This window comes from Mixophyes fleayi, chromosome 3 (assembly GCF_038048845.1).
Source record: "Mixophyes fleayi isolate aMixFle1 chromosome 3, aMixFle1.hap1, whole genome shotgun sequence".
NCBI classification, from domain to species: Eukaryota; Metazoa; Chordata; class Amphibia; order Anura; family Limnodynastidae; genus Mixophyes; species Mixophyes fleayi.
In genome coordinates this window covers 314,067,151-314,086,952 of record NC_134404.1, presented here as the reverse complement: position 1 = coordinate 314,086,952, position 19,802 = coordinate 314,067,151, and the positions used below count along the sequence as shown (strand labels likewise).

The following is a 19,802-nucleotide window of genomic DNA, read 5'->3' as shown; positions in this document are numbered from 1 at the left end:
ACCCTCTGTTATGTTCGTGATCCAGTCTGAAATACTGTTTTTGCTGTGGGCTCCTATATGGCTTGTTTTTCTAAGACGGAAGAACATTTTCACAGAATTCACTCTCCTAGGAGCATGGTGCCCCCACTTCCCGCCTGCCAAGGGCTTGCACCGGCCCCGTGAGCGATATAAATTTGAAAGTGCAGGCTCAATCACCAGTAACAAACTGCTGGACCACATGTACTGACAACAGGGAGACCAGACCACAGGAAAATATCATATAATTTTCTCCAATATCATACATACCAGAGGCATGTGTGGTATGCAAATGAAGTGAAACTTATGACCTGTTGTGTGGAGGTAAAATCATGTCTGTAAGTCATACGGGTGAAAAGTTAGGATAGAGTGACAAAAACCTGTCTCTACAGCAGAATCATAAAACCCTAATTTGCATTCTACAGTCCTGTTGGTTCTGACCTCACAGGAAGGGGGGCGGTGGGCCCTGGAACTATAGTGTAAAAGTAAGTCTTTGTTCACTCTGACGGAGTCATTTGATTGAAGAGGGTCCCATTTTTTCTGCTTCTCCCAGCACCAGAATCTTGATTCTAAGTGAGGTATCAATTCTGTGTTTTATCCTTTTTATTTTATAAGAAACAATTGCATTATATTGTATTTTCCATATTAAATTACACTTAATAAGTTCAAGTCTCTGTGTTCTTACGAATTCACGCGACAGTTTGGTCCAGGCGCTACATAATTGAAACGGGGCGAACATTGTGGTTTATGTGAACTCTGATTAAAGTAAATTGTGTTAGATTAATACTAGGGAGAACCGAAGGCTTCCTAAATAAGAGTGTCAGCTCTTGTCAGAAAAAACCTTGGTGGTGGCATAATTAGTATCGCAAAGCTAGTGTGTGGCATAGATAGGGAAGGATTTAATCATTTTAGACAGACCAGGTGGTTGTTTTTTGGTTAACCCTGTGTCACGCATGCATCACGCAGGCTCAGGTGAATGCTATTCGTGACAATCATCATCTGTTTATATAGCGCCACTAAATTTGTAGCGCTGCACAGAGAGTCATAGTGTCAGCTGTATAACAAGCGGATTATCCGGTGTGCTTAGGCCACTAATACATTAGTGGGCCCAGGCAAAGATCACATTAGTAGGCTCCAATTGCAGAATATGAAGGGAAACATACACACTGCATCAAGACAAAACCAATTTTATAAATTATGCTGTAAGGGTTTCTTACATTTGTTAGAATTTGGGCAGGTAAATAACAAATCTGTTGGGAGTAGTTTTGTAGCTTGAGCTGGGTATATGGTTAGGACTTCTGCTTAAATTATAACTTACACTTAAGTTGGGTGGTTGGATATTGTTAGGGCTATATACAGGGCCATATTTTTCATTGGGCAGCTGCCCGGGGCCCCACGGGCAAGGGGGCCCCATAGGCATGGCTCTTAATGAGAATAAATAATCCTGCAAAAGAAAAAAACCTTCAAGGGTCACTGAGCAAGTACATCTATCTATCTCTATATATCTATATCTATATCTGTATCTGTATACATCTATATATCTATATCTATATCTAGGGGACTCGGTGCACTGCTTTGCCCGGGGGCCCATAATGTTGTTAAGATGGCCCTGGCTATATAAGGGATAAACGTAACACTCACTAGAAATTTTGGCTCAGTTTGTTTTTTTTAAGTACCTTAAAGGGCGCTAGCTAGGCTAGAAATCAGACCAAAAACAGGAGCTGTAAATTGAGACTGCAAGACTGCTCAAACCAGTGACAACCAAAGAAAGGTCACATTTTTTAGTTTGTAATTTTTAATTGTTTTGTTGAATATATGTTTTTGCCATAATTTATTCAGCTTGTTTGACCCGACATATATTTAGCACTGCTTTTTTGTTTCTTTTTATACTTGACCCAAGTTGCATTACCTTCGATCCTCTAAACAAGGGATCTCTCATCTTCCTAGGACACCAAGGGGTTAATGTAAAACCTATTTTAAGCTCTCCCCTATCAAGGCTCCATGAATTTTAATGGTAGACACCCCCTCTCCTGCTGTGCTTAGGGCAATTGCCCTTTTGGGTCTTTTCAGACTGTGACAGATAAGAAACAAAACAAAAACATAAAATCTATATAAAGCACAAGGTGTACTCACTTCGTTGTACAATACATTTCCGTTTACCCTCAAATTGTGATCAGATTGCTGGCACACATAACAGCAATAATAAGCTAAGTGTCATAACCTCAGGAAGTTGTGTTATTATTCATAACAGTTGGCCAAGGACTATTGAAAGCCTTGTGTTTGAATATCTGTGGTAAACAGGCCAGATATATCAAGATTACTCTCCAGTATGGCAGGATACAGCTGTTTATCTCCATTCATCGCTCATATGATCTCCATCCCCCGCCAGCAACTGGTCAGTGGTTGTCTAACACTAACTTACATAACGTGCTCCAGAATAGAAGTCTGGTCAGTGCAGAAGTGCATGAAAACAACAGAACAGCCGTGAATAATAAGAAACGATACCTCTTGGATATGAGCTGCAACAGCTGCTTTTGTATCAAAATCCAAATCTTGTATTTTATCAATAAATTCTTCTTTTCTTTCACACTGCAATATATGTGAAGCAAAAGTGACAATAGTATTAAGAAAAAGAAAAAACAATTATCACAACGAGAGTAAACATTATTAATATGGTCATATGTGGCTGCATGCATTAATGTGTAATTATGCAAATACAATCTTAATGGGGAATTCAATTAGTGGCAAAGTGTCTCCGGAACATCCGTAAGACAATTTGCAGCGGAGACTTCTACTGTAAATTACGGAAATGTGCGCGGCGTGATGTTCACGCACCACATCGCAGCATTTGCATTAAAAAATGTATTTTTGCCAGGTAACTAAAGAGTACTAATTGTTGACTCAACAGCAGCGTGTAATTTTTCTGCTTTGGAATCAAGATATCGGCTCACATAGTGTGGACGCGCTACAAAACATGGGGGAAAGCCTAGCACTTGCATCCAACCCACCTCCCCTCAAAACACCTGTGACAGGTGTGGGCCGCACATATTCACCACACCTCTAACAGTGAGTGGGACATATCTCCTAACATTTCTGCAGTTAGGACAAAGGAACATCCAATAGAATAGATACAGTTGGAAGAATATATATTTAATAATAACACCCTCCAAAAATCTTCTGCTATTCTTTAAGAGTTGTTAGAGTAGCATATTGTTTTTTGTTATTATGTTTGTTATTATTTTTTTGCTTTTCACTTGATGTTATGTATGTAATTTACTCATACAGACATTCTGCAGGTTCTTATGGAGTCCCTTATTGCTGCACTAACTAAAATAAAAGGGTTAAATAGGGTTACATAAAAATTACATAAATAAAAACTACTAACATTTATGTAAACGTTTCAGGAGCTTAACAAAAATGAAGGCATCTGAAATAAAGTTGTAACTATGCGGGAAGAGTTTTCCAATACACAGCAGACTTCCTGTCTAAGGGATAAAATTTATCAAGCTGCAGGTTTGAAAAAGTGGAGATGTTGCCTATAGCAACCAATCAGATTCTAGCTGTCATTTTGTGGAATGTACTAAATAAAGGATGTTGCGAACATAGGGAACTTACAGTTATTTATAAGGGATAAATCATAACTGCAGTGTAAATATGTTATATCAAATTAATCCATTGATAAGTTCAACTACGAAAGTGTAATATTTGAGGACAGAAAGTCTGATGTAAATGTATTGTAGGGCTTTGCACATTCCAATGTGAGAAGATAGGAGTGTCACCTGTGGCAGCTTCAAAAGAGCTCTTGCTGTGAGATATGTCCTGACACAAGTTGGTTTTTGGACTCCTGAATAGACTTTGTGGGGCCGGTCACAACTGGACTTGCAGCCCAAGGCAGCATTTTGCAGGGCTATACAGGTATATAGAAATATGGGCTTCAAAAGGAAAATGTCTTCATAGCTCATATTTTGGGAAATCCAGGTGTTACTCCATACTGAGGAGCAGAAATCACACCAGGGTTGTGAATGACAGGTACGGGTGGTATCCGGGAACAGCTAAAATCACATATCTTTGGAAAAGGTATGTCACATTGTCAAAATTTCATCATGTTTGGTATCAAAAGATGGACAGTCATAGGGGATTTATTAATGATAAAATTGGATCGATGTGACGCTCTACAGAGATCACATAGCAGAATTGGTTAGTAAATCAGGCAACATGCAAATGGTGATTGAAAAAAGTGTCACAGGCCACAACCCACTAGGGGCAGGGACAGGTCTTTAAAATGCTGAGACGAGACACAGAGAAGGGTCAGACTTTTTGGGAAATCAATTCACATTGATAAGCTGTCCAAATTCCAAGCCAAATTTCCCTTGGCCTGAATGCAATTCATGTAAGTGCTAATCTGAATGTAACCACTTTTATTTTAAACTGTTTTGCTAGTGTATGTTTAATATCACTTGTTCATTAATTATTTTTCTTTATATCTCTATGCCCTGTACTTTTGTATATTAAATATATAATTTAATATGTTGTGTCCTTGATACGCTAACGAATCCATAGCCTGTTAGAAGAAATAGCTCAACCAAGTTAATCCAGTGTGTGATTTACTGATACTTTTTTTTTTTTTTAACAAGCTTAGTGTATGCTTGCATTTACATTTGTGTAACAGTCTGGAGGTGTGAAGAGTTAACACTGCTTGCTGGTGTGGGTCGTGCTAGTCTGTGGATAGCTAGAAGCCTTGTGTGCCAGTGTGGGACAGTATATTGGGGTCCTATTGCCCGTATTCAATAGGTAGTGGAAAACCTGAAGTGTTTGGGGGCGATTCAGTAGGTCTATAACCTGTGTGATAGATGGATAGAGACTGCGGGCTGGAATCGTGTGCAACCTCATATAGCAAACACCCCAAAGTCATGGCAGCTGGGAGCGTGTTCGTGACAAAGGATAACTAGAATCTGATTGGTTGCTATAGGCAACATCTCCACATGTTCAAACCTGCAGTTTGGTAAATTTACCCCTATGTCTTAAATAATAACAGGCAATAGCTATAAACACACACTTTTTAATGTTCTTAGACATTTAATTATTGTTCGTAAATGACCAGGTTTGTTATGTCTACATCCTACAAGATTACACATTTACCTGAACGGCACAGCCCAACAAAAGAAGCAGCATTTTTCTCATCTCCTCAGTACATTGCTCTGCCGGATAAAACAAAAACAGAAACAATACAAGCAATATTAGAACTTTTTTTTAATGTAATAGCTTGATTCCCCCCCCCCCCCCCCCAGGATAACTAGTGGACCTCCTACTGTTATCCCAGGGGGGAAGGGGGGGATATAACAGTAGGAGGTCTGTTTTCTTCTTTTTCTTGTTTTCTCTATTCTCATATTTTACAGATATTTATAGGTTGTTATACTCACTGAGCAACTACCCTTCCCCCCGCGAGGGGATCCCCCTGTGTACCCCATCTTGCTTGACTCCCTCTTATTTTCTGTACTGATAGGGGGAGGGGGTGAGAAAAAAAAAGTAATTGTTCTCAAAATGTTGCCAGTTTGACATAGTGTCCATACTTATTGTGCAGAGCGATATGAAAACTAAACTGGGCAACATTTTCTTACTAGAGATGTAAAATTTGATTTCTTATTTATTTTTAACACACAAAGGGATTGATTTAAGTTTATGCTGAAAACATTAAATATGTGCTTAAAGGAAAGCAAGTATCAGCTTTTTGCAATCTTGTGGGATTAATAAAAAAAAATGTATTTGATTGGTAGCTATGGATGAATGAATTCCAACACGTCTTCTATCTGTACTCAAATAACCTGAAAAGTGTTCTATACAGCAGGAAAGAGCTTTGTGTCAGATATGCAGAAGACTTCCCCTAGATCTAAGTTGCAGAAAAGAGTGGTAAGCGCTCCAAATCGGTAGTAGGCACGCCAGTGCGGTAGTAGGCACGCCAGTGCGGTAGGAGGCACGCCAGTGCGGTAGGAGGCACGCCAGTGCGGTAGTAGGCACGCCAGTGCGGTAGGAGGCACGCCAGTGCGGTAGGAGGCACGCCAGTGCGTAGGTAGGCACGCCAGTGCGTAGGTAGGCACGCCAGTGCATTTTGTTGTGTCATCAGAAAAACATGTTTGCTTATTTTTCCATAAGTCATGGCACAGTTTCATCTACTAATGTAATAGCTGTGTGTCATGTTTTTTTCTGGATTTGGAGACTCGTTCAAAAGGTTTCAAGTCCGCTTTGTCCGTTTATCCGAGATTTGTAGTTTGCCCCTCAGTGCATGGTGAATACTTTCATCATCATCATCCCTGTATGTGTAGGAACTGATGGATTTCCTACAAATTGTTGTTGGTTAGCAGCCATATTACAGTACAAATTTTAAGCTGTGCCACTATCCATGTAGTAATAATAGTAACAGTAAACTGGAACAGCATAAATGGAAAAGAAAAATGACTCAATAGATCTCTGGATTGAAAGTAGATCCAGCACCAAGCACAGACATTTTCCTCCTTGTCAGCATTCCATTCTTACAGAAACGTGCACTTTTTAGCCATTTACCTTTCGGTTTCCCTCCTTCCCTTTACTGGAATGCCATCACTAGTTCTAGTAGCAATTTGAGCAAAGCAGGGAGAGGGACACCATTCCCAAATAAGCCTATATAAGGCTTAATGTTCAAGGCGATTATCTAGTACTCACCAGAAAATGGAGATTTCCCAAGAATCAAAACATTCGGCAAATTCATCATAACCAACTGTTGCAAAGACTCCTGTGGAGAAAGAATGGGGTGTTATCTGTATGTAATGGATTCTCAGAGTAACAATGCTTAACAAATACTTTAACAATTAAATATAAATGACTCGGTAAAATATATTTTACAGTCCGGCCAAATGACAAAACATACACTTGAAACAATCTTTACTGTTTTTAAAAGGTGCAGAAATAAGTTTGCCAATTATATACAATACATGTGAGCTCGAGATTTAGTGCAGCTATTTGTAAATGCCTGCAGTATGTGCACTGAGCCAGAGTTGTATACATGGAATATGCACAAGCTCTTCTGCAGCCCTCAAACACCTTTTCTCAGTGGAATAAATCTGGTCTGTTCTCTGCCAAAATGTCAATGTATCACTGAAGAAAAACAGAATAAGTGACATTATTTTTCCTCATTACATCATCATTTAAATGTCTCTAGAGTGAATCAGCCTACCTAGATGTGGCTAAACAGGTATGTTTCTGAGCAGCATTAGCTATTCGTGGGATATGACTTTTCCCATCATCTAAGATCCACATATCATTGACTGGGACTGAAATGCTGTGTAATACATAGATCTCATCCCATCTGCCAACTCTAGATGATAAAGACTAAAAAAAAGTAATCAAGTATACCATATGTCCTGTAAGGAAGGGGTTATTGGAACCTTCAATCCTTAACAGCAGCATGGGTTTTCTGGATCTTCTTATTGGAGCACAGGTAGACCTACTCGACTGTTGGGATAATTACACCCGTAGACCTACACGATTGTTGGGATTATTACACCCATAGACCTACACGACTGTTGGGATTATTACATCCGTAGACCTACACGACTGTTGGGATTATTACATCCGTAGACCTACACGATTGTTGGGATTATTACACCCGTAGACCTACACGATTGTTGGGATTATTACTCCCATAGATATACACAATTGTTGGGATTATTACACCTGTATGCTCCTGCGAGGCAAGCAACAAAACATGCACCGAAGACAGTTTTGACAAGCAGAGCATTAGACTACAAATGGGGGCTGTTTAAAGAAGTACCACCCTCTCACTCCTCCAACTAAATAATACTACACTATCCTGCAACCCCCTTATATCTTGTCCTTATAATATACAGTATGTCTGTTATGTCCCACAGAGAGCAGCCATATTGCTTGATAAACAGACAAAAGACAAATACAACAATGCCAAATGATGGTCAAATCCAATAATAATGATATTAATAACAAGGATGATAATAATGGCAACAATAAACACAAGAACAATGGTAAGAATAGCAGTAAAACAACATCTAAAGAAAACATCTGTAAGACATGAACATAATCTTTTCCTGAACACAGAGATTTGCACAATGCAACTTGGGGTTTTTAAGAATGAGGTATAATTGGGGGGTTACGGAGCCTTCAGAAGAACATGGAATGTCATTATTCCCACTGTGATGTAGAATTAATAATGAACTACAAAGAAAGAAATGTAAGGCAATTTCCCAGCAAACCAGATATATCTCTAACACATGGATTTATTCAGTTTAGGAGAACAATAGAAGTATTCTGTACAGTGCAGCCAGCGGAGACATTTATATACACAGAAGAACATGTTAGACGGCTCGTACAGTGAGACAATCACTACATGTGCACTTTAAAAAGGCACATGACAGCGTCATGATTGATGTTGCCATCTGAGAGGCTTCTTCCTCTTATGATTCATCCTATCACACACTCGTAGCTTTGGGGATAAGTGGGGAAGGCGATACATAAAATAGTAATGCAAGCCTTAAACCACAGAGCAACATGTACTAGAAATCTTGTGGGTGAATAACTTTCTTACACATGCTGAAGAACCTCACTCACACTACAACATTTGAGTCGGATGCAAGAAAAACAACCTATTTCAGTGTTTCCTTATTACAGGATGCTTTTTGTTACCTTTAATCTAGGCCCTTTACTTGCAAGTTCAACTAAGTCTATCCATGATTCATTCACTCTTTGGGGAACCTTTCAGCACATAAGTTACAATTCATAAATGGAAAGTCCTTTTCTCTTCAAGCTTGCTGAATTATTTCATTAATATTCTTCATCCGCAGACACATTAGTCCCTCTATCCCGTTGTTCATCTTCAGTGTAACCTCACCTGAGTTTTAACGGTAGATCAAATAACAAAACGTTTCATCTTCAGCCTCTGACAAAAGCAGAAACACAACTGGAAGCGTAAAATATAAATCATCTACGTGGGAATAACAGGTACCAAATTTTGAATGTGTGTCAGGTCTAAAGTCGTCTTTAGCTAGACCCTCTTGGCTAAATTTATTTTTATAAAATTGACTTAAAAAACCACAAGGTAAAGATCAACAGAAATTTAAACAGCAGGAAAAATCCCCAAAGGCTAAGCTAATGTTAGCTGGTTATGAGCATGATGTTAGGCGTAACATTTATACTGACAAGGGATGTCTCAACAAATTGTAAAGAGAAATTTGTGTCATGGGAATCCACAAATGACATAATAGGTCAAAGCAGCACAAAAAGTAGATTTCTCCCCGTTTGACATCATGTAACTGCCACACAACCTACATCTTGTGGGTAAGCACAGATGCCACCTACTGCTTGATATTGTTTGCTATGGATGATGGGTGATGAATGGGAAGTTCAAGTTGCCTTAGTCTGTGCCAAAACTACAAACAAAACAAGATTTTGCTCCAGCAAGGTAGAAAAACCTTAACAATGTAAATTTTTCAGTGTATAAAATAACCAAACTATGACAGATACGGGATGACTTTTGGTTGGTTAGTGCTAAACAAGGGTCATTCTCGGGGCCAACACTGTAGGACAATCCATGCATAGAGACTTGGAAGTTATGCATAACATGGCAACCTTATAATTCCTGGCAAAGACCTGTAACACAATGGAGGAGAATGCTGTATAAAGCTGCTAAATTGAGAGAGATTAAAATTCCTTCAAGGGATAAGTGAAGTTGCTGAACAGCATTTTGCTAAATATGTTTTGCAATCACAGCAAGCACCTATGAACTATCTATTAATGGCCATAAAAGCAGAAATGGAATGTAACTACACTCCTGGTTCTTCAAAGTTGAAGAGTTAGTGCAAATATAGCCATGGAGAGGTTATGAAAGCCTGGGACTGTCCTGCTTATCTATTTGCTGTACCTACAGTGCTTCACCATCTCCAGTTGTATAAATCAGTGGAACAAAGTAGATTTTAGGAGCGAGGCAGATTCCTAAGATTTTTATGGTACTGAATTGTGGCATTAATCTAGCAGGAACTTCTAGTTATTTAAATCAGAATAATACAAATATGGTCATAATTTTTCCGCTCTACAGCTGCTCTAAGGCCTCCTACCCACTGGAGTACATTTTGAGCATTGTACCACCGTAATTTTTTTTTATTTTTTTTTTAAACTCATTACCCACTCACTCATGTTTTGGAGCATTGCAATTTTCCGCACACTGCCTACTTTACCACAAGTGAACGCATTGAGGAAACCTAGGCAACTTCCAATGACCACCCGAACCCAAGTAAAACCACTATTCTCAACTATAGTTGTACTTGCATTAACCCTTAGCTCTCAATCACTGACATTTGTTTTGCGTTAACTGGATTTGCATTAGCAACATTGTTTTAATTAAAAAAAAAAATAAATGTTGTGGCTGTCAAGTTCTAAATCAGTGTAGCTATAGACCGGGCTGCATTTATACATTCTAGCTATGTGCTAGTGGGCCAAATATGGGTTAAAACATGAAATACACTGGAGTCTATTAACCTTTTTGGGAAAGCTGATAGCCACCAAAAGACCTGGTAAGGCTCCATCCACGGTTCTCCAGTTGGATAGTGGTACGAAATATGCTAGCGCTACATAAATAAATGTTAATAAGAACAACCTTGTTCTAAACCAACTAATGAGTAACCACCATTATCTTTATATTCATATCTAGCTTACACTGGAAACTAAACACTGGCTCTGCATTTCTGGAGAGCCTAGACCAAAAAAAAGTAGAGCATCAAAAAGTGAATTTTGTTAACAAAAGCAAAACAAAAAATTAAAGCACAACTTCAAAGAAAACTACATCCAAGTTCTAACTAAACCATCATTCAGTTCCAGATTAGAAAATTTTAACAAATGATTCCACTCTATACAAATTTCATGTGCTGCATATGATAATTATATTTATGTGGTGCATATAATTATTGAGGTCATCCTGATACCCAAGTGTGCTCTTTAAGATTATGTAGTGTCTGCCTCTGTGGAAAACAAAGTGAGTTAATTAAAGAAGAACTTGCAAATCCGGTAAGTATACTTTTAATTGGTGAAGTTCTTCTTTAATGCAGGAAAGGTCTTCGTAGCTCAAATGTGATCAGTCTGATCAGGCAAATACAAAATAAATAATTAGTTGACCTGTATTCCATCATTAAAAACTTTAATTGCTTTTGAACTGTGTGGGATGAAACCATGCAAACACGGGGAGAACCTACAAACTCCACACGGATAGAGCCATAGTGGGGATTGAACCCATGACTAGTGTTTTGTGAGGCAACAACTGTGCCACCATGCTTCACTTTCCAGTTAAAATATAACAATTCACATATTCACATATCCCTTTGTATACAATGACTTCTATAAAAGTTAACTTATGATTGGTCATCACTGCACTATAATTGTACTGGATAGATTTACTTTTAACATAAAACTATTTAGTCTTAAGAAATGACTTTGCCGATTTAAAGGATGGTTCATTGTATTTTAATCTCACCCACCCCCATTTTCATAGGTACATGATGTTTATATTTATATAGGATATGACTCTGCAAATATGATCGAGTCAGCTCTCCTCCCAGAGATTTAGCCACGCTTGTCCAATAAAATAAAGCACAGGATGTACTGTACCTAAAGCAATGCTCATACAGATCAATTCCACAGAGCAAGTTGTCTATTTAGAATGGACTTTAAGAGTCAATTAGGTTCAAACAACAGATGCATTTTTATGAAAGTATTGAGCAGCAGTATAACATAACAGTTCTGAATCTCTCTAGTTTAGAGAAGCCAGGAATATATTGTCCACTTTATTCTTTTGCAATCAAATTGCTAATGTAGTTTATTTCTTCATCAAAAATTAGAGGTGAAAATGTGATTTAGGAGGTCACAGACAACTCCAGGTAGGGGAAAAATGTCCGGCCCCATTATAAAGATAGCGAGTTTGGCTTTACCATAAGAGGGAATACACCCAAAAACTACTGTGTGGAAAAACAGTGAAAAATCTAATCTTGTGGCACATTTAAGGCAGTTTACAGTAAGAAATAATGCATTTCTAGTAAAAGGCATATAATCCAGGAGAGACCGTTACTTTTACACAAATCTACTAGAATAACTTCTGGGGGTACAGCTTTACTTTAAGTTGGGTGACATTCTACACTTACAACACATAAGATGCATTGTTACCGTAGGACTAGCTGTACTGGAGACATGTCTTGGCATGAGCAGGTTGGCGTGTGCATTTGTTGTGCAAAATATTTAAACAGAAAGTCTCTACTTTTGTATGTAAACCTGAAATTCTGGAAACGCACTAAATTTTCACTGATCTGCTATTTGTTTTGCAATTTAATGGCATGAAATAAAATGTGAGTAAAATGTTCATATTTATAAGTGGTTGAGTGCTGTAGTGTTCCAGCCTGTGCCCGAATTAGTGTACAGTACCAACCTGTGCCAACTAGTTGTTCTCTCAAGCTCCTCCACATTAGCAATGCACCTGTCTGGTACTATTGGAACTGGTTCCTGGCGATGACAACTACTCTATACTGGCATACATGTTTATTTACTGACAAAGTGCAAGTGCGTAGTTACCCCTCTGCAATCAGATATTTGCCTTCATGTTCTAACTTGCCCTAGATTGATGAAAATGATGAACTTGCTGAGAGTTTTACCTTCATTCTAATGGATGTCTATGCTGTGCAACTTCCCCAGCTGATCTCTCACATTGCATTCCACAAGTGATGTGATATGGTGTGTATGTATCCCGCTACATAAACTGCACATAAATAGATGATGACGATGATCAAAGTTAATTAACAGCACACAGTCTTGTATACCAATGCGCTTGTCAATGGTACACATCTAACGGATTTAAATAAACTCTGTAATTCTTCATTTAGCCTGTACAAATAAATGCAGTGAGACAACAACAACAGAGCAGTGAGCGTACATTTTTGTCCATACAAAGCTTGTAGACAGGAAAACAATTTAATGTATAACAGTAGACATACTGTAATTTTTTTTATATATATACAGGAAGTGCCTGATGACAAGCTCTGTAATCAATAGTGATGGCCATGCTTTATTTCACAAAAGCAGGAGAGGCTGAATAATATCCTCTCTCTTTATCGTACATGCCTGGTAAGCTGTATGAGTCATGCCAATTACCGATTTGGGCTTTTAAAACTACACAGTTTAAAGATTACAGCTGCTTCGAAATTTCTCTGTTAAATATACAACTATCAGCCTTTAAGTATACAGGAGTAACACTAGGGGCAAAACATATTACATATTATTTTGTGATTTTATGTAATACCAATCACACAAATACATACAGAATGCTGCAAATATATACTTGTTAACCTGTTCTTCATTTACATCTCCCAATATACTTTGCTAGACAGCAGTTCACAATGAGAGCTGTAATACAACGAGTAAATATAGGTGTTTTTAAACATCTAAAGCATTCAGAGTCTATGGATTATATAACGGTCATGTGGAATGTAAATTTAGAGATGCTTGGTAATAATACTAGGCCTAGCACATAACACTGGAGGACAGTTAGGAAACCCACTGTGCAGGTAACTGTACAGCTGTTCTGGAACCCACAGCAACCATCTACATTCTAACTGTCATTCTTAGCACAATACAAAAAATCCAGGAAGAGTCAAGAGTAATATTCTAAATTTGTTTTATTTATTCATTCAACTTTGGTACACTATTGTTAGGACTTAATGTATTTAGAATCTGTACACTGAAAAGGTAAATAAATAGCAGAATGATTATAAAAAAAAATAATCAACAAATTGAACAAAAGCAGATTGATCTTCCCAGTCTCCACTAACATAAATGCCAGCATTTTAACTTTGATCTACATGGGTTGCCAGCTAAACTTATCCCCCAAACCAAAGACAAAATCTCATCTCACCCTACAACTAGAACAATCAGGAAATTAAACCTTTAAATCCCATGGCCGTCAAAAACCCCCAAAAAACTATAAGGGCAAACTAGACAATATTTGGGGGAAGCCTTTAAATTGGATTTCTAGTGCATGCCAAAGCTGCAGATACTTCTAGAAACACACACTTCAATGATCTACTTACAGCAAAGTCTAAGGGGTGTATTTACTAAACTGCGGGTTTGAAAAAGTGGGGATGTTAAATAACTAGAATCTGATTGGTTGCTATAGGCAACATCTCCACTATTTCCAACCCGCAGTTTAGTAAATCTAGCCCTAAGGGTCACATCCTCCTGGACCTCGATGCTGTTATGGACACTGTTGATCACACTCTGAGTCCCGCACACCCATCACTCTATTGGCCTTCCTGACACAGATCTTTGCTGGTTCATTTCCTACCTATCGAACTGCTCCCTTTAGTGTCTATATACAGTCATGGCCAAACGTTTTGAGAATGACTGAAATATTATTTTTCACAAAGTCTGCTGCCTCACTTTTTATTATGGCAATTTCCATATACTCCAGAATGTCATGAAGAGAGATCAGATGAATTGCAATTAATTTCAAAGTCCCATTTTGCCATGACAATGAACTTTATCCCAAAAACAACATTTCCACTGCATTTCAGCCCTGCCACAAAAGGACCAGCTGACATCAGGTCAGTGATTCTCTCAGTAACACAGGTGAGAGTGTTGACGAAAACAATATGAAATATAAATCCAGGGGAAGAAAGATGTAGTGTGGAGAGCCTGGCTTGCAAAACAATGTGGGCATGATTGTTCACAACTATAAATATGGGGGACAACAAAAACATTGCAGCTCAATATATATAATAATGTTACTGTAAATTGTTTGGTACTGTAGAGTAATGTTATTTTTCTTGCTGTTTAAAAGGAACACGGTGGCAAAGTGGTTAGCACTTCTGCCTCACAGCGCTGGGGTCATGAGTTCAATTCCCGACCATGGCCTTATCTGTGTGGAGTTTGTATGTTCTCCCTGTGTTTGCGGGGGTTTCCTCCGGGTACTCCGGTTTCCTCCCACACTCCAAAAACATACTAGTAGGTTAATTGGCTGCTATCAAAATTGACCCTAGTGTCTCTTTCTCTCTCTGTCTGTCTGTGAGTGAGTGAGTGAGTGAGTGAGTGAGTGAGTGAGTGAGTGAGTGAGGTGTGTGTGTGTGTCTATATTAGGGAATTTAGACTGTAAACTCCAATGGGGCAGGGACTGATGTGAATGAGTTCTCTGTACAGCGCTGCGGAATCAGCGGCGCTATATAAATAAATGGTGATGATGATGATGAACCCCAATAGTGTTCTTTCAGAACCGACGTTTTCAGTAAAATTGTAGAAAGAAAAGAAACAATACACAAACAGAGAATGCATTTAGTACATAGAATTTATGAGTGATTTATACAACCTTAATATTGGTGGAACCCTACTGTAAACATATCCTGCAGGAGCATAACAGATTTAAACATAAAAGGAATAGTATATGAAATCACAACTGTTACATCTGTTCCTGGGCTGAAGAAAATATAGCTGTGCACTTGGTAGGTATGTAATTCAATATATTTTACTATACACTGCAGCAGTCTGGTGTCCAGCTTTCCCCTTACGTCTCTGCATATACAGACATGTCTGATTGTTATGTTCATATGGAGCATGTGGTCTTTTTGAGACTTAAGTTACACTTCAGTAGATCATGTTCTGTTACTGCTCTCTATTTATTATTATATATATATATATATATATATATATATATATATATATATATATATATATATATATATATATTATTAAACTTCATATAGTATATTTATGATGTGTCAATGCACCAACATGTGTAATGCTTTTTCTAATTATACTAATTATATCTAAAATGTATTCAACCAAAGTAAACACAAAATACTCTGATGACAAATGACAACAAATAAAAGACTAACCTAAAGATTTTTTCGTAATTCAATTACAAATAAGACGCAGACAATAATAGGTTGCATAGGTATTCATCCCTAGAGTAACAAGTCTTCAGAGATTAACTGTGAACATATAGGGCATTTCAATTGATTTTAAAATAAATTCTTCTGTCTGTGAGGGGTCCCACAATTAGCCCATTGACAAACAAGGACTTCGTCACAAAGATCAAAAAACAACCAACCATTCACATCAAATCTTACTATATTTTTGTGAAAAGCAGCACTCAGCGGGAGGGTGCCTATGGCAGCTCTAGACAGCTTTACTGTCTTACATGGCAGAGACAGGAGATACTGCCCATGGGAGAATAGCCAGGGCAATTAACAAATCCGCACTTTATGGAAGGGTGGCAAAAAGAAACCCATTGTTGAAGAAAACTTATGTGAAATCTCACCTGAAGTTTTCCAGAAATCTTATGGACCCACACATTAATGAAAGGAAGATTCTATGGTCTCATGAGAACAACTTAAAGCTAGTTGCTATGTTTATGATTAGCACAACTAACACTGTGCATCATCCCAAGAAAAAATAACTCTTTACCGTGACACCTGGTGGTGAACTCATAATGCGAAGGGCAAAATGATTGGCGCAAGATATAATAAGCTTAGAGGAAAACCAGCTCCAGTTTGCAAGGGCTTGGGAGAAGATTATATTCCAGCAGGACTGTTTCTGTCTAGTTTTAGATCTCCCATATTTTGACCCTGAACTCGCTTCTGATAGTGAAACTGTGTAAGTAACGTGATTACTGTGCGAGTCTGTTGTTGACACACTGTGGACCTGTACACACAGACATTTCAAATTAATAGAACAGATAACATTACATTGTTTTTTTTTAGAATATCAGTAACATACTACTCTTCATTAAAAGTTTTACATTTAGGGGGGGAAATTCAATAGGCCACGAGGTGCAAATATGCGTCTCCGGACACACTGAATCTCCGCTCATATTCCCATATAGATGTGAGAGAAAATGAACTGAGATTTCTGTACCATATTGGCCGGCAATGTGCGCACCGGGCGGCCGATTGACTCCCCCTCCCCTTTTTCATAATTGTGTTCCAAAGAAAAGAGAAAAACTCATTTTGGAAGAGTCCAAAAACTGAAAGGAAATTATGCCAAGCTGAAAACCTGTAAACACACTCTCCTCTCCCACATGATTTACAGATGTAGCAAATAGGTACACCAGTAACATCCAAGTTTTTGGAGTTTTAACAAACGTCTATTTTTTCATTTATTTTTTTAATATGGAAACAGAATTAAGAAAAACAATTCAACAATGATTATTTTTTAGTTAAGTAGAGGAAAAACAGTTATTTCTGCCTAAAGGATTTATTTGTTCATCAAATTTCAGGCAAATATGTATTTAAATTTCAAATGAAAACTTCCCCTCAAGTTTTTCAAATGAGTCCTTTGAAGATTTGCCGTTTACCATTTTTAGCATCTCAAGTAATAAGCCACATTTTTGTCTATTGAGATCCATTTCTTAAAAGTAAACAAAAAATGCAGCCTATACCACATCAGGAGGAAGGTTTACAAATGAATTACACATGGTGTACAAATGAGTGAAACGTGCTGCCAAATGAACTCAGAAACAATAGGTTTTCGCCAGAAGAAATAGTATGGAACAAATTACCTGATAGTAAGCCTTGATTTGTTTCACCAGAACGGACAAGTTCTGTATTCTAAGGGAAGCATCATTATTGATCTTTCTGTATATTCTTTGATTATCAGCTTTGGGATTTCTGAAAGAGAAAACAAAACAGAGTAGGCTATTAGCATTATTGAAAATAAGAAATATATATATATATATATATATATATATCACACACACACAAAAATAGAAATGGTAATTGAGGAACCCACAAGCATATGGGGCTACTTGCGGAGGTAAAAATAATACAGATTTTTCAACATATAAACTCTAAACACAACAGTATATACACCCTTGTAATTGCCCTTATAAGGCCATAAACTATTAGATACATCTCGACCCATAATGAGAGGCATCTCCTCTAGCCAGATCCAGCACCCCGCCCCCCACCCACCTTCTCCTCCAATCCGCTACCAAGGACAAGGTCTCCACAATTCTCTCTTCCATTTCTATCCCATTCCCTTCAAAACGCCTTCATTCCTTCCCCCCCAATACTTGCCCACAGCTCTCACCTCTTCAATCTGTCCCTCTTGAGCGCATGTTTTGAAGACGGAAGAGACATTCATCTCTCTGATTCTCAAGAAACTCTTTTACTCCCATCTTTCTCTCCAGCTAACGCCAAATTTATTTTATCTCCTTTGCTTCCAAACTACTTAAGCAGCTTGTGTTCAGCCATCTAACCCTAAACAATCTCTCCACTTACTCCATCGTCGCTCCGCAATCAGGCTTTTGCCCTCCACCGAGACTGTCCTCACTAAAGTGACCTACGATTAACTCTAAGTCAAAGGGTCACTTCCTCCTACTTGTCCTCTCTGCCACTATTGATACAGCCAAGCACCATTCACTCACTTGGCCTTTGCGACACCATTATTTCCTGGCTCACCTCCTACCTCTCTAAACATACGTTCAGTGTCCCAGCGTCTGGCACATCACCCACTCCTGTCCCCTCTATATGTTGGGGTCCCTGAAGGCGCTGTTCTCGGCTCATTGCTTTTCTCTCTGACCTCTCAGTGAACGAATACTCTAGTCAACCTCCACTACCACTTCCATGCAGATGACACCCAAATTTCTTCTCCCCCTCTCTTTTATCCCATGTGTGACTGCCTCTTCTCTCTGCTATCTCCATTTGTATGTAACAATGCTACCTTAGGCTCAACATATCCAAAACGCAGCTCATCATCTTTTCTCCTCCGCATGTCACTACCCTCCTTCTAGTCTCCCACACCATTGGCACACAACACTTTCCCCAGTTCCCCGTGCCTTGGTGTTATCCTTGACACCGCCCATTCTAAATTCTAAACTAATTTACCTCTCTCACCACTTCATCGCTCTAGATCAGTACACTGGTACACCCTAAGGAGGGTGGTGTAGGGTGTACAACCATTAATTTAATAAGTGCAATTCATAACATCAACTTTAAATAAAATCTTGAGTGGGTAACCAACTTCTTAACCTCCTAAATTCAGGTCCAGTCAATCCAGTGGTGAGCACAGACAGTAGAAGGTCCCCTATGCGGGAACAGTCTTCAGCTCTCCTTTACAGAACATATAACCACTTTGTGCTGAGCTCTAGCATTCACCAGCTTGGGATATGCCAGACAATGAGAAGGAGAGAGGGCTTCTTAACCATTTTGCGCCCAAGTAGAAAGTTGCCAGTTTACTTTTGGCCTGGGAAAAAGCAAGCACCAGTAAATGGCTCACCAAGTAACAGACAGGATCCGTCCACAATTAGGCTACTACTGCCTAATATCTATGAAGACGAATTTTCCTCAACTATAACAGTATAGAGGGACGTAGGACTTGGGACCCACCAAGATAATAAACAAATATCCATATAGCGTGATTTCACCATAGTAAAAAAAAAGTGGCTGTGGCCAACAACTTGCAGATGTGGTTTGTTTAATGTGAATGAAGTCTTAGGTGACAATAATATATAAAAAATGCTTATTTTAAAGAGCTAACACAATACATACAAATCTGTCCAGTATTCAATGCACAGCCTATTCTGGTGACCAATTTACAATACATCTTAGTGACTGGTATACAATATAGAAAGAATCATTGTGACCACATTCTAGTAACCACTGTACAAATCACAATGCAGAGTAGTGAACGCTATATAATGCAGATTCCCAAATGTCTGCTGGATATACAATGTGGACCCCCAATATCTCTGGTGGCTATAC

At 38.5% G+C, this 19,802-nt stretch overlaps 1 protein-coding gene across 10 annotated transcripts in view; it reads right to left on the bottom strand.

Annotated features, from left to right (window-relative positions):
* CCDC88A (coiled-coil domain containing 88A) overlaps positions 1 to 19,802 on the bottom strand; it is a 127,105-nt gene that overhangs the window by 69,112 nt on the left and 38,191 nt on the right. For all 10 annotated transcript variants that reach the window (XM_075204028.1, XM_075204022.1, XM_075204027.1 and 7 more), the window contains exons 3-6: positions 17,600 to 17,708; positions 6,712 to 6,781; positions 5,155 to 5,213; positions 2,521 to 2,604 (exon numbers count right to left, since the gene is read on the bottom strand). In XM_075204028.1, the coding sequence (XP_075060129.1) occupies positions 2,521 to 2,604; positions 5,155 to 5,213; positions 6,712 to 6,781; positions 17,600 to 17,708 (322 nt within the window). The remainder of the gene's footprint in view (positions 1 to 2,520; positions 2,605 to 5,154; positions 5,214 to 6,711; positions 6,782 to 17,599; positions 17,709 to 19,802) is intronic.